The sequence below is a fragment of the Euprymna scolopes genome, chromosome 8 (assembly GCF_053919585.1).
Source record: "Euprymna scolopes isolate OS-2025 chromosome 8, ASM5391958v1, whole genome shotgun sequence".
NCBI classification, from domain to species: Eukaryota; Metazoa; Mollusca; class Cephalopoda; order Sepiida; family Sepiolidae; genus Euprymna; species Euprymna scolopes.
The window spans coordinates 150,680,351-150,696,875 of record NC_136489.1 but is presented as its reverse complement, the minus strand read 5'-3'; the positions used below and the strand labels follow the sequence as shown (position 1 = coordinate 150,696,875).

The window sequence follows — 16,525 nt, the reverse complement described above, 5'->3', positions numbered from 1 at the left end:
TGCTTGTTTCAAACAGTAAATTTGTCTAAAAATTCTATATTTTTACTTCAGAATTTAACTATAAATCTTACAATTTTTAATTTGCTCTATCTTGATTATTGAGCTATTTTATTTGGCTGGGATTGTCTTATATAAAAATATTTCCTCAATATTTTTATAAGGCTGTAAACCACAAGATTAATTAATCTGTCATTTAACTAATCTCATTGTTCGGATATATATATATATATATATATATATATATATATATGTATATAATTTAAAGAGGGTTAGAGCAATTTTTTATAGAGCAGAGTATATTTTAATGTTATAGTAAAAATACTAAATTAAAATACAGGAAAAGAATAATGCTCGTTGTAAAGCCGATGTATCAAAGCACAATAGGTAAATATCCTAGAGCTACATTTGTATTTGGTAAGGTGATTAATAATTTATAATTCCAAATTAAAAATCCAAAATCCGTTTCATAAGAAGTCACAAAGCCAATAAATTGTACAATCGTTTCGGAAACGATGTTTTTTATTGTGACATTGAGTCAAGGACAATAATTTTTAGCATATAGTTTTTTGTGAAGTCTCCTCCTCAGCAAAATATTGGGTGTTTTTTTTTTTTTTTTTTTTATTTTTTTTATAAGACACCATAAATAAACCTAGCATTTAAGTAGTGCAGATGTAAAGTAATATTGGTTAGAATAAAATTACATAGCTGTGTTTAGATTATGTATAATGTTATAATAAGATGCTATTAAGAGAATTTCAACAAATATAAGTGTGTGTATATATATATATATATATATATATATATATATATATATATATATATATATATATATAATTTCTACTTTAAAATGGTTCATCCTTTGAAAGCCGTAATAAACCAGTGTTTATGAATGCATGTCGATAGTAGTTCCCCCCCCCCTAAATTTAACAAATAAAACACCATAGCTCATAAAAACCTTTCTTATTAATAATATATCCTAGATTTTCTAATAGAATATCTTTATTAATAAGATGTGGATCATCATTATTATTAACAAACTTACCATTATTCAGTATCTTAGTTAAATCTCTATTCAAATTTAACCCTTGTAGGTTACTAATTTTATTAATTCCAAGAAATAAATAAATAAAACAATTATAATACTACTAAATTTACTCAATAAAATTATCTTATACTACACGAAAAAACAGCATTAGGACGAATAATCCCCCTTTGACCAAATTATTAGACAAAACAAGATTATCTCCCTTCATTTTGAATATTTTTTATTTAAACCTAAATTAAGCGATGATGAAATAAACTAACCGTTAGGAAATTCCCCTTTTGGCGTTTCAATTTGAAATTTAGCAGTTAGAGCATGTGCTAGAGACATCTAAATGAATTGCTCTAAGGATCATTACGGCTTTCAAAGGATAAACCATTTTAAGGTTATATATATGGTGTAGGTATTTAATTATTATAGTAAAAAAAATAATTATGACAGCCCCTTTAAGAAATACGTTTCTTATAGTTGAGCACTTTCTGTTGAATAAAAGTCGGTCAATTTAGCTCTTATGCGTAGATCGTCGTATAACGACTTGATCACTGTCTGTCTGACGTAATGAACATTTAAATTTAAAATGTTTAAAATTCAACGCTATTTCACACGATTAATGGTAGCCGAATGGATACGGTCTCCGCTAATCGAGCCAGAGATGTCTCGTGTCGCGGGGTTCGAATCGTTCGACTGGTAGTAATTGTGACACCCTGCACTGAAGAATCCCGAAAGGATGAAACACTAGTGTCTGTAGGTATTTAATTATTATAGTAAAAAAAAAAATAATTATGACAGCCCCTTTAAGAAATACGTTTCTTATAGTTGAGCACTTTCTGTTGAATAAAAGTCGGTCAATTTAGCTCTTATGCGTAGATCGTCGTATAACGACTTGATCACTGTCTGTCTGACGTAATGAACATTTAAATTTAAAATGTTTAAAATTCAACGCTATTTCACACGATTAATGGTAGCCGAATGGATACGGTCTCCGCTAATCGAGCCAGAGATGTCTCGTGTCGCGGGGTTCGAATCGTTCGACTGGTAGTAATTGTGACACCCTGCACTGAAGAATCCCGAAAGGATGAAACACTAGTGTCTGTAGGTATTTAATTATTATAGTAAAAAAAAAAAAAAAAAAAAAAAAATAATTATGACAGCCCCTTTAAGAAATACGTTTCTTATAGTTGAGCACTTTCTGTTGAATAAAAGTCGGTCAATTTAGCTCTTATGCGTAGATCGTCGTATAACGACTTGATCACTGTCTGTCTGACGTAATGAACATTTAAATTTAAAATGTTTAAAATTCAACGCTATTTCACACGATTAATGGTAGCCGAATGGATACGGTCTCCGCTAATCGAGCCAGAGATGTCTCGTGTCGCGGGGTTCGAATCGTTCGACTGGTAGTAATTGTGACACCCTGCACTGAAGAATCCCGAAAGGATGAAACACTAGTGTCTGTAGGTATTTAATTATTATAGTAAAAAAAAATAATTATATATATATATATATATATATATATATATTTGTTGAAATTCTCTTAATAGCATCTTATAACATTATACATAATCTAAACACAGATTTTTATTATTAACCAATATTACTTTACTTATCTACATCATTAACTATTTTTCCTTATATTTTAATATTTTACAGATTCATCTGCACTACTTAAATGCTACGTTTATTTATGGTGTCTTTTATTTAAAAAAAAACAAAAAACCCACCCAATATTTTGCTGATGAGACTTTGTTTTCATAAAAAAGTATATCCTAAAATTATCGTCCTTGACTCAATGTCTGTCACAATAAAAAACATCGTTTTGGAAATGATCGTACAATTTATTGGCTTTGTTGTGCTCCTTTTTATGAAACGGAATTTTAATTTTGAATTATAAATTATCAATCATCTTACCAAAAATATATATCTATATGTTATGCATAAGGCTGACGAATTCTCACGAGGATGAAATGCTGAATATTCTGTATAGCTTAATTGCCATATATATTTTCATAACTTACTACCTATCTCTACTGATGTATTTGAGCACTGTTGAAGTAAATACTGAAAATTTACACATAAAATTACATCTTATATTAAATGAAATATATATATATATATATATATATATATATATATTCAGCTTTTAAATGTGACCAAGGAAAAAATCAATTTTCCTTTTCACTTGTAATTTTTTGAAAATAAAGTTTGAACTCCTTAAAGTACAGAAAATAAGTCAATATTGTGAAAACAAATCATTTAAAGTCAAAACCATCATTGGAAAAATAAAATGAGTTACAGTACTGCTTTGTCATAAAGGTTGCTATTTGGGACCAAATGTATAGGGATACAATGTAGGAAGTTAGACAGCAAGATTTCTGTTCACATTACATTTGAGTACAGAGAAGCAGGGACTTGGGAGGGAATTTCAAAGTGCAGCAGTTCGAGGGGGAAAAAAGCTACTCGAGTAGAAGGCTTTCTTGACATCTAGAGATCTCTACAGTGTAGGGGTGGGATTTTGCTGCTTGTTGGGGGTATTTACATCAGTGGCGCACAAGTGTTTTGAGCTCGTCAGCACTTTGCATTAAAATACTTGTAAAATAGGCATAAGGATGCTACATTTTTGCGATGGAACAGAGGTTGGTGTTTGGTTGCTCGTGCGGGACCTATTAGGTTGTCTACTCTCTTTTTTTTTTTTCTTTTTTTTTTTTTAAAACTCTGTCTAGGAGCGAGAGACTAATGGCAGATGCACCAGCAATACTCCACATATGGGCGAATAGTGGCTTTTGTAGAGATACAGAATACTCTCAGGTGTGAATAGCCTTCTAGCTCAGAGAGAGCCCACCTTCTTTGTAGCAGCCTTGGGAATGTAATGTATTTGTTTCAATTCATGTTGTCTGTGAATATTAAACCTAGGAGTTTGAACAAAGTACTTTCAGGTAGTGTATTATTATCCATAGCAATCAGTGGTTGGGGTTTTTTGTAGTTATTAAAGGAAATAAGCTTAGTCATGGCAGCTTGATTGTTACCATCTATTTAAATTAAATTATTTTTTTTTTTAATTAATAAAATGTCGTTTTTCAAACCAATATGCAAATCGGTTAACCTTGTCACTAATATCACATGCATATTAAAAAATATGATGCATTTATGTGTGTTAAGTTGAATTAACTGAAAATAGAGCGTTTTGACTTTATTATGAGTGAGAAGTGGGCCCAGCTTTCACAAAGGGGGACTCTCTCTACCATCCTAGAAAATTAATCCTGTATCCCTACGAAGCCACCATTTACCTATGCACGAAGTATTGTTGCTCCATCTGGGCTGGTGCATCTGCCACTAGTTTCTCCCTTTTTAGACAGGGTTCTAAAAATAAGTCTCCAATCTAATAGGTTCCACACTATCAGCCCAGCTGTCCCATCACTGCACTGTTGCATTCCTGTATCTGTTTTACAAATATTTTAATGGGATGAAATCGTAGCACCTGTGCCTGCTCAATGTAAGTACCCTTAGCTAACCTGACAAACAGCAAAATCCCACCTTCACTGTAAGCATTCCTAAATGCTGTTCCATTGAATTTACTCTTAATGAGTAAAGTAGGCCTTCGTAATGGTGGAAATTGGATGAGTTGATTCATTTTAGAGGACGGCTTGCCAGGAACTTGTTTGTATTGGACTTGAAAACGACCATGTTATAGCCAGCTGGGAAGTAGTTCTGCAGTATTTTGTTCCAAAGATGAGCAGTTCTAGGAAAGACTCTGTTCATGGAACTCTCGCTTAATTTTAGGCACAGATAGAGAGTAAGGAAAATTGCTGATGATAGTTGCAGCTCGTCAGATGTTTACTGCAAATGCCTTAGAAGGAAGGGGGGCATAGAGTGAAGCTCAGTCGAGCACCTGCTATGAAAATAACGATAGACCAAAAGTAGGCTCGTAACGTCCCTTCTATAAGAGAGAGGTAGCAGAGAGGAAAGAAACAATATTCTTCATTTACTTCAAACTCAATAGCTAACGTGGGAGCTACTTGCCTAACACTTGAGGCTTGCAGAGGAGGAGAGAGGATGGTCACAAACTTCTTACTCTGATGTTCAAATCTCAAACTTATGAGAAAGAAGACATTCTCTCATCTCAAATTGCATTGATCACGTGACACACAACAATTCGACTAATGAAGACTCCAACCTTGCAACTGTCAGAAGGTGACAAGCTAAGATTTGAAAAACCTTGTCACATTATTTTGCCATTGCTGCATTTTAACTTTCCTTGTTTTACATTTATAAGAGTTTGATTCAGAGCAAAGGGAGATAATCATGGAATTTATGGAACTTTTGCAGAAGTTTTAGGAATAGAAAATACATTAAAGCATTAATTACTGGAACTTTTATTGGATTAAACGAGTTATTTTTTGTTTTTTTTACATAGGCATCACTTATCAAGGCCCAAAGACCACTCGAGGATAAGGGTTAAGAGTGTACAGTAGTCAACTGGACAATATAGTAATTGTTAGTAATGGAAATTATGGAAGAAAGAAGCCCTGCTCATGGAATCCACGTTTAGGCCCAGGCACAGACAAAGAGTGGGGGGAATTATTGATAGTGTTTTCAGCTAGACAAGTGTTTCCTGTAAAATTTTGGCGAGGAGGGGGGACCATAGACCGAAGCTCAGTTGAGCACCCCCCATAATAACGACAAAGCAAACTCGCAACATCTCTTCTCTGAGATAGAGGTTGCAGGGAAGAGAAAAGGACATCTTCTACGAGGCTACAAAGTCTATTTTGAACTCTATCAAGGGAGGACGTCCTTTCTAGCAGCTCCAGCCCAGATGTGGCAATAGTACTCCATCCTTGGATGTACCTGGCTCTTATATAGATAGAGAATTACATCAGCAGTGAGATATCTATTGGATCGATAGAAGGATCACAATTTTTCCAGTGGCCTTGGCAACAGATTTGATGTACATGTTCCATTTCATATCGGGAGTAAAGGTCAAGCCCAGAAGCTTGTCAAAACATGAGGCCTCCCCAAGACGAGAGCCATTCATTTCAATTGATGCCAGATGGGATCAGAGCGTTGATGATGTAAAGATAAAAGCTTGGTTTTAGATGCATTAAAAGTAATCAACCACTCCTTTCCCCATTGTACCACGTGCTCAAAATCAGAGGAGAGAGAATTTACGTTTACGGTCTTAGATGTGCTACCATAGATGGTAGTGTCATCAGCATAAATGTCTACGAATGATGTAAGGATGTGATTTGGAAGATCATTACTGTAGATCAGGAAGAGAGTTGGACCCAGGATGGATCCTGAGGGACTCCAGCATTAATAATGTGAGCTTCTGATTTTTGGCCATCAACTACTACTCTTTATAACCTATCAGAGAGAAATGATTTAATAATTAAGACATTTCCAGCTATACCATAGCTGGAGATCTTGTGAAGTAAACCTTTATGCCATACCCTATCAAAAGCCTTCGACATGTCAAGCAATTGCCCTAGAAAGGTTGCCTTCATTGAGAGATTTGCTAATCCTATGAGATATCTGCTGTAGATCTAGCAGAACGAAAACCATATTGTGTGTCACATTATTTTTGCTGAGATGGTTGATTACTTGAGTTTAAAAAACATTTTTTTTTTTTAGCAAACATATCTCTATTAGCAAGCATATTTCTTTCTTTTTTTAACAAAGTTTTTGTAATAAATTTAAATTTAAAAATCAAGGAAAGCAACAGTTTCCAGATAAATGAAGATTTATAAATAATTTAAAATAGTTATTAGTGGGAGAACTTGCGATTTCTTTTATTTTTGGGGAAACCAATTTTGTAATGAATTTTAATTTCCAAATAAATAAAAAACGAACCGTTTATTTACACCCATTTCCAGAAAACATTTTCTGATTGTCTCCACTTATCTCAAATTAAACTCTTAAAAAATGAAAATCAAAGAAAGCTAAAATGCAGAAGTGACCCCCCCCCTCCTTTTTTTCTCTTTCCAGCAGATTTTTCGTCATCATGCACGCCTATATTATTAATGGAGATTTGATATGTCTGAAGCCAAAATATACTAATATTTCTATTAATGTAATATTGTACACTTTTAATGCTCAATTCAGTTAAGTATTAGCAATGCTCACTGCTCGTTAAAGGTCACTAAAATAACATAGGAGGGGGTCCATCAGGAAGACACTCAAGTCTTGTCAAACAAAAGGAAGTTGATTTATCTATAAGCTTATCGGTGTTATGTGTATTTTATTTTGACTTTTTTATCAGAGAAAAGAAAAATTGTATCATAAAGCCATTTCTTTTTTTTTTTTTTTTTCTTAGAGCACGTAAAGTTGCATGTTTAACTCTATTTTAAAGCAGACAGTCATGGAAATTTGATAAAAATTTGTCTTTAAAAATCAAGAAAAAAATGCTTTTTAATGTAATGTTAGAATTTGGTTGGTTAAATAGTTTGGTTATAATTGGATTACCAATGTTTGACCATAATGTTTCAGTAAGTTTTCATTAAAAAAAAAAATTTAACAGAAATCGGTGATACAAAGGATTTGAACATTTTTTTTTTTTTTTTTTTTTTTTCACGTAATTATCGGAAAGACCTATCCAGAAAGTTTTTGGAAAATTCAGAACAAAGTACATCAAAATTTTACAAAAAAAATTCCATCTGTGTTCATTCTTGTAAATTTTATATTTTTTGTTGACTGCAATATCAACAACAATACTAAAAGAAAGCCATTATTTTTAATTATTTTTTTTTTTTATCTCGGACAAAAGAGGGATTGAACCTAGTAATTCACTCTCCTTCGTTTATTCGCACTTTTCTCCATAACCACGCCTTGGATTTTTTAAATTTTGCACAAATATTAGTCGTAGAGAAAGTAAATTTTGCACTCATGGAAAGGGGCCCCTACATGCTCATTTGTTTTTTTTGGGGGGGGGGGCGTTTCTGTAATGGGTCTTTTTAGCCGGTTAAAATAGTTTTTAAGGGGTCAAAAGTGGGTCAAACTGAAAAAATCGTTAAACATTTTGTACATCCATTTTTATTTTTAATTGGTTTATGCGCGTGTCACCCATGTTGTAATGTCACCAGCTTTGAATGCTACAGTTTTGATTCTAGCTGATCGTATCTAAAAACTTTATTTTTGAAAAACTTAATAATATATACGAAATCTGGACAAATTAAAATATCATATTTAAGCGTATTTTACACTGGACAAAACCGGGCCCCCTCCCCCTGCTAGTTGAATATTAAAATTGAAAATGTTTTTAGTTATAGCTTTTTTTTTTTTTTTTTTTTTACATAGACGTCACCACTTATCAAGGCCGATAGGCCACTCAAGGATAAGGGTTAAAGAGTGTAGAGTAGTCAAAAGGACAATATAGTAATCGATAGTAATGGAAGTTTGGTAAATTTGTAAACTTAAGTGTAACGGCTCATCAGAAACTTGTTCACGTTGGACTTGAAGACAACCATATTATAGACAGCTGGAAAGCAGGAAAACGGAAGAGAATTCCAGAGGCGTGCAGTTCTAAGAAAGAAGCTTTGATCATGGAATCTATGTTTAGGTTTAGGTACAAATAAAGAGTGGGGAAAATTATTGATAATGTTTTCAGCTAGTCTAGTGTTTCTTGTGAAAGTTTGGCGAGGGGGGGACCATAGATTGAAGCTCAGTTGAACACTTTCCATGAAAATAACGATAAAGCAGAGACAAACTCGCAACATCTCTTCTGTGAGATAGAGGTTGCAGCGAAGAGAAAAGGACATCTCCCACCAGGCCACAAAGTCTATTTTGAACCCTATCAAGACAGGACAAGTCTTTTCTAACAGCTCCTGCCCATATGTGGCAACAGTATTCCATCCTTGGACGTATCTGGCTCATATAGAGAATTGCATCAGCAGTGAGATATCTACTGGATCGATAGAAGGATCCGACCATTTTTCCAGCGGCCTTGGCAACTGATTTGATGTACGTATTCCATTTAAGATCAGGAGTAAAGGTCAAGCCCAGAAGCCTGTCAAAACTTGAGGCCTCCTCAAGACGAAGGCCATTCATTTTAATTGATGCCAGATGTGGATCAGAACATTGATGTAAAGATAGAAGCTTGGTTTTAGATGCATTAAAAGTAACCAGCCACTCCTTTCCCCATTGTACAACGTGATCAAGATCAGAGGAGAGAGAATCGGAGAGAACTTGGTCGTTTACTGTCTTAGATGTGCTACCATAGATGGTAGTGTCATCAGCATAAATGTCTACGAATGATGTAAGGATGTTATTTGGAAGATCATTAATGTAGATCAGGAAAAGAGTTGGGCCCAGGATGGACCCCTGAGGGACTCCAGCATTTATACTGTGAGCTTCTGATTTTTGCCCATCAACTACTACTCTTATGAACCTATCAGAGAGGAATGATTTAATAATTGAGAAGACATTTCCAGCAATACCATAGCTGGAGATCTTGTGAAGTAAACTTTTATGCCATACCCTATCAAAGGCCTTTGATATGTCAAGAGCAATTGCCCTAGAAAGGTTGCCTCTGTCGAGAGATTCGCTAATCCTATGAGATATAACTGTAAGCACATCTGCTGTAGATCTAGCAGAACGGAAACCATATTGTGTGTCACTAAGGTTATTTTTGCTGAGATGGTTGATTACTTCTCTATTTAACAGATTCCAGCAACTTACTCATGACACACAGGAGACTTATTGGCCTGTACTGAGAGGGGGATGAACGATCACCTGAATTCTTAAATACAGGGCATACTGATGAGATTTTCCAGGGTGATGGTAAGCAATTCTCCTTAAGACAACGTTTAAACAGTTTTGTAAGTATGGGTGCTAGTTCTGATTGAAGTTTTTTTGAGTACTATAATTGGAATACCGTCAGGGCCGGTTGCTTTACTGGAATCAAGGTTTTTGATTAGCTTGGCAACATCACATACAGATATTTGCTATTTTGTTTCAGTGTGTGTGTGTATATATATATATACATACACTCCTATAATCATTTTTTTTTTTTTTTTTTTTTTTTTTTTTTTGTATTGATGGCATTACGAATATGCATGTGTAACGTAATAGCTATTGGTTCATGTTTCTTGCATGCATGCATGTGTAACGTAATAGCTATTGGTTCATGTTTCTTGCAACAAAGATGTTTTCATAGATCAGGCATTAACGTCAAAAGAAAAATAAATTTTAAGCTAAACGTTTTGATTTTGATTCTCGGTGGTCGCACAAGTCTTTTTTTTTTTTTTTTTTTTTTTTTTTTTTTATTAGTCCAAGATAATAAATATGAAATCTGCATTAATCAAAATATATTTAAGTGTATTTAACTGCCGGGCAATGCTGGGCGGCCTGTTAGCACATATATATATATATATACACACACACATAAAGAAATAAAAAGGAACAGAGTTAAGTGTTCATCAACGTTTCGTCTTTATTTTGAAACTTCCTCTGGATGAAATAATGACAGAACGATAATGAACACATAACTTGGTTTGTTCCTTTTTATTTCTCTTTCGTCAGAATACGATTTCTATCCTTCTCAACATATATAAACTACGTTTACACATTTGTGCATTCAAGCATTCTTCAAATAATTTGACAAAAGCTTTTCTACTCATTCTGAGAGATATTGTCTTTTTGAGTTCAAATACTCGATTTTTCAACTTTAATTCTACTCAAAAATTATTTTCTAGTCGCCAATTTATTTTATTTTTAACAATTTTGTGAATGCCTTCAAAGAACTTAGCAAAAAATTGATTTTGGAAGAGGGCTCATTTCGCATAGGTTTAACCGTAAAATGATCCCCAATTTCCAGACCATTTTAGGCATTTTAGTACCCCCTCTTACCCTCCAAATTATTTTTATACATTCTCGTAGTGAAAACCCCTACAACTAACCAGTCAAAGTGGCAAATCCTGAATCTGAGATACAATTCCTCCTTTTCCAAAAAAAAAAAAAAAAAGCTACGCCCCTTCCCAACAAAAACCCTTTAAAAAAAAAAAAAAAAAAAAGAAAGCAGACCCCCCCCCCCCCAAAAAAAAAAAAATAAATAAAAAAACACCTTTGTGGATAAAATTACTTATCAAATTTCTCAATGAAAATACAAATGTTGACAAAATATTTTGGAGGAAAATGTAGTTATAAACATTTCAAGTTGAAAAAATATTTGAAAAGATTATGGATGAATTTTAATTTTAAAACTAAAAGTATTTGATTTATTTATATTTTATAAACATCCAATTTTTTTTTTTATGTATATTAATTTTTTTGTGAGGCTTGCTATTATCAGGTTGACAAAGTTCTTGTGATTTATTACTTGTAAATTCTGATGAACATATCTCGGCTCAAACAAAAATTTATTGAAGTAAGTGCCATCAGAATGAACACACTTTTGCGAACGCAAAACAACTGTATTAGTACCTTTTTTTTTTTTTTTTAACTAAAAAATCTTGCGTTCTGGTGGCAATGAAGTTGTTGAAGGCGTTTTTGATGTCACTTAGGTCTTTGAAGCATTTCTCATGCAAAAAGTTGAGATGCTTGAAAAAGTGGTAATTGGTAGGTGAAAGGTTTAGAGTATTGTGGATGAGGCAGTTTCATAGGCCAATTCATTCAGCTTCTGTAGGGTCGGTTTAGCAACATGCGGTCGGACATTGTCGTGGAGGAGAATTGGGCCATTTCTGTTGGGTGTTATCGAAGTTTCTGATGGATTTGTTGAGTACTTCGACGATGTAATGGTTTCCCCTGCATTCAAAAAACTAATGGACGAGACCGGTCGCAGACCACCGAACAGTCAACATGACCTTCTTTTGGTGTAACTCTGGTTTCAGGAAGTGTCATGGAGTTTAGTTGGCGTCTATCTAATCGCTGAGCTGAGCATCGCTGCTTGTTATAAAGAACCACTCTTCATCGCAAGTCACAACCCGATTGAGAAACGAGTGGTTCTTGTTGCATAAAAGAAGGGAAGATGACACTTCAAAACAGCGTTTCTTTTGGTTCTTATTCAATTTGTGAGGCACCCATTTATCAAGTTTGTCTTTCCAATCTCAACTGGTTGGAAATCGTTAAGTTTAATTCAGAATCAAATTCTCAAACACTTGGGTGTTGATTGGCTTTTGACTAAGGCTCTTAATTGATCGTTGTCAACATTTGATGGCCAACCATTATGCTCCTCATATTCAAGACTCTCATTGCTGCGATGAAGTTTCTTAAACCACCATTGTGCTGTGTGTTTAATGGTGGTTCCTGGGCCAAACGCTTTGTTGATATCGCAAGCTGTTTCAGCAACTTTTCAGCCTAGCTTGAATTGGAATAAGAAAATTGAATTTGCTTTTTCATTTTGTATTCTGAAAAGATAATTGTTTAAAAACGATTGTAATTTAAAACGATTAGATAGAGTGAAAAATATTTAAAATGATAAAGTAAAGGTATTACAACGAAAACTTATTTGAAAATACATCATTTGAAATCAAAATTAAAAATTCTGCAAGATCTTTCTTTTCAACCTAACACAATACTATTTCAGACTAATGTGACATCCTTTTAGAGGAAGGGGGGGGGGAATGTTGTATTTGTTCTGTTGTCATGGTTACATCCTTCCAGTTTTTTTATTATGGGAGGACCTCCTCTTTATGGTTCTAATGCCATTCTTGCAGAGATTACCGCTTTTGGAGGTGAGAGGGGAATAGTGATATACAAATTTCATCTGCTAGTTGTTATCTACATATTAATATGATGGTGTATGTGTTCTTTTGTGTGTCAAGCTTACATCTGGGATTGTTATGTTCTATTTTTTTGTCATAAATAATTTTACCAAGAATTCATAAGTTTTGGTTTCAGTTTCGATTATGGTTGAAGGAACTCCAGTTATATATATATATTTATTTTCATAAGTTTTTATTTCGGTTTCGATTCAAACTAATGCACCCAAGTCATATGGATATATTTTTTATTTTTGAAATCGCAACTTTATAACATAAAAATTGATAGAACATTAACTCTATAATAATATATATGAAATCTGCAGCAATTAAAATATATTTAAGTGTACTTTACGACCGGGCTTTACCGGGCATTCGTGCTAGCTTAGATAAATGCTTTTGCAGTTTTAACAAAAAGGCTACAATAATTTCAGAGCGTCTCCATTTACACTGAACATCTACAGAATGACAACATCAATATATTACATATGAATGAGTCCCCTGTGGAATTTCCAGAGGTCCCGCTAGTTATTATTAAATAGAATAGTATATTCTACATAAAATGTGCTATTACACTAATTGTATTGTACAATGTTTTCTCATATTCTAATGTCCTTAAAGTTTGTCTCAAGATTATTAGTTGTTGATCCTAGCGTTCCACTTACTGACTTAGTTATAAAATCTTAGCAATCTTATTCAGACCAGTGTTTTTGGAGTTTTTAATGGACCGTTCTTTTCTAAGTCTTTAGCCGGTTAAAATAGTTTTATTCGTTTTTGTGTCTTGTTTTAATACATTTTTGTTTTCTTTTCCAGGATTCCTTGCTGCCTTGGTTGTGTTCTGCCTTGAACTGAACAATGTTCTCCTGGTTTACTCTTACCTCATCTCATTCGGGGTCATCTTCATGTATCAGTACATTAACAAAGAATTGCTTGAACTCTTCATATACCACAACAGCCTGTTTCTATACGGAGGTGAAATAGCCTTCAAAAACCTTGGCTATTTCATTTTTCTTTCAGTCGGGACAATTTTGTTGACAAACATTTTCATTTATTTTCGAAGGAAAGATTCCGTATGGACTTTCTACTGGACAAAGTATCTTGAACCTAGTATTTACTTTTCTAGTTTATTAATAGTCATGTTTAAATTAACCACGACCATTACCATTCCTCATCATTTTATATACATTCATAGCATCTACACATTTTCCTTGCTCGCCCTGGACCTTTTCCTTGCAAGGAGGGAGATCTTAAGCTTTATTCAGGAAACTTACGTCTATATCCGCCAGGATGTTTCCAGTTATGGAATTCAAATATTCCTCGAGAACCATTGGTTGCGCCTTCACTTACCGCAAGTTTTTCGACTTTTTTGGTTGAGCCGTTCTCTTTGCCAAATGTTCTTTTATGCAAATACGATAAACTCGCCGCTCTATCCGAATCATGACAAGGTGTTCGCAGCTCTGGTCTCCGATAAACTTCCCGAGACGACTCTGGATATCTGGACAGTCATTAGCAAGAGCCTGCTTGTGCGTGGTTGTGATACAGTAATTGCGCTGCTTGGCCTCACCAGTATCGTCTCCCTTATATCTCATTATATTGGTATGTTTGTTGCCCATTTTGTTGGCACAGACATGGACGAGGATCGAAATGCCGACAGAAACGTTGGTATCTTAGCTGCCATGTTATTCTTCGTCCTTGCATTGCAAACTGGTCTTACAGGTCTTGAAGTTGATGCTCGACTTGTGAGGTTGTTCCGCAACTTTTGTCTATTGTCTACGGCTATTTTTCATTTTGTCCACAGCATGGTGCATCCGATCCTGATGTCTGTAAGTGCGGCCCGCAATGCCCTACCCAATCGGCATCTACGACCACTAATCATGTGCTTTGTCCTGCTCTTGTTTCCTTCCTTGCTTCTCAAGTACCTGTGGAGCCAACACTCAGCAAGCACTTGGCTTCTGGCTGTGTCAGCTTTCAGCATTGAAATTATCGTCAAGGTTCTCGTCACATTAACTGTCTACCTACTGTTCATGATTGATGCGTACAGGAACACCGCCTGGGAAGCTCTGGACGACTATGTTTATTATATCCAATCAACTGGTAATACGATAGAATTTCTTTTTGGGATATTCCTCTTCTGCAACGGCGCCTGGATCATGTTCTTTGAATCTGGTGGAACCATCCGAGCTATCATGATGTGCATCCACGCGTACTTCAACATTTGGGTGCAGGCCAAAGAAGGGTGGAAGGTGTTCATCCGTCGGCGAACCGCAGTCAACAAGATCAACTCCTTACCAGCGGCATCTCCGGAACAATTAGATGAACTCAATGACCTTTGTGCTATCTGTTTCGAACACTTGTACACAGCACGAGTCACTCAGTGCAACCACTTTTTCCACGGCGTTTGCTTGCGCAAGTGGCTTTATATCCAAGACAAATGCCCTATGTGTCATAACTCTATTTACAAAAATGATGAAGCCAATGTTCCGGTTGTAAATAATGAACAGGCCGGGGTTGCTGCTGCTGGTGATGAAGATGACGACGATGACGAGGATGCAGATTAAGTGCAATAACAAAAGAAAAAAAAAAAAACTTCAATCATTTTCGTTTTGCTCTTTCAACGCTTCCTGATGGTAAATTATGTCATCGTTTTAGGAAAAAAAAACCTTAATAGAACACAGAAGCCGAGTTATAAACTTACAAAGAGATTTTTTTTTTCTTTTGAAATCAACAAATTCCACGGGCATCTCTGGGAAAAGAAAGAAAGAGTAAAACAAAACAAAAAAAGAAATTTTACATCTACTGCTCTTATGTAAGTTTAAGTGTCGACAAAATTTATTCACCATCACCACACGCAACTCCTTCGTCTTTGGTTCTTAATTTTGGTCCAAAGATGAACCCAAACCAGATGAGCAGTCCCAGCTTTTTTTTTTTTTTTTCTCCTGTATACAGATAACGATTCAGCTTTTATTTTTCATTTTTTTATTTTTATTTTTTTGTTTCCCTTTCATTTTTTTATTTTTATTTTTCATTTTTTTTCATTTATTTTTTACCCATATTTTTCTGTCAGCAACTAACTTTGTTTTTCCTTAAAAAAAAAAAAAAAAAAGCTAGCAATTTTTATAAAAGGGAATAATTACATCTATCTATATACTTATGGCAAGTAAGCTGCACAGAAACGTTTGTTTCATTACGGGAGAAAGCATCAGGCTAATTAGCTTAATGACTTGTCCCCAGTAATGAAATGCATTTCTGTGTAACTTACATGTACAAGTATATTTTGATACTACTAGGTCTACTCATGTATTGAGCACTATTGAAGTAAATACTGAATATATATATATGTAAATAAACTTTTATATAAGTTCATATACATGAAATTGTACTAAATTGTATATATGTATCTGTAAGATTGTTAGAAAGAAAACCAACGGTAGTCGATCATTAAAATACAGTTTTTAGAAAAATTGAAATTTAATGAGAATTAATAATTATTTATATATGCTATTATGGACAGTCAATTAAAATTGCATAATACCGTCGGTTTCAAGTTCACAAGTGTTAAAATTTCAACCTCTATCCTTGGGGAAAATTGACTTGAAACCGATAATATGCTGTTTTAACTTGACCGTCTGTTTTATATATATATATATATATATATATATATATATATATATAATGAACATAGCACCAATAATTTTTCAAAAGTGCTCAATACAAAGAACTTTTTAAAAAAACTGGTTTCCTTATATATATATATATATATATATATAAGAAACAAGTTTATTTTTGTTAAGCTCTA

General features: G+C 34.1%; 1 protein-coding gene across 1 annotated transcript in view; it reads left to right on the top strand.

The window, feature by feature from the left end:
* Positions 1 to 15,862, top strand: part of LOC145283833 (protein TRC8 homolog) — a 47,172-nt gene extending 31,310 nt beyond the window's left edge. Inside the window, exon 2 of the mRNA XM_080132930.1 lies at positions 13,543 to 15,862. Coding sequence (XP_079989056.1) covers positions 13,543 to 15,287 — 1,745 coding nt within the window. The 3' untranslated portion in view covers positions 15,288 to 15,862. The remainder of the gene's footprint in view (positions 1 to 13,542) is intronic.
* The last annotated feature ends 663 nt before the right edge of the window (positions 15,863 to 16,525 follow it).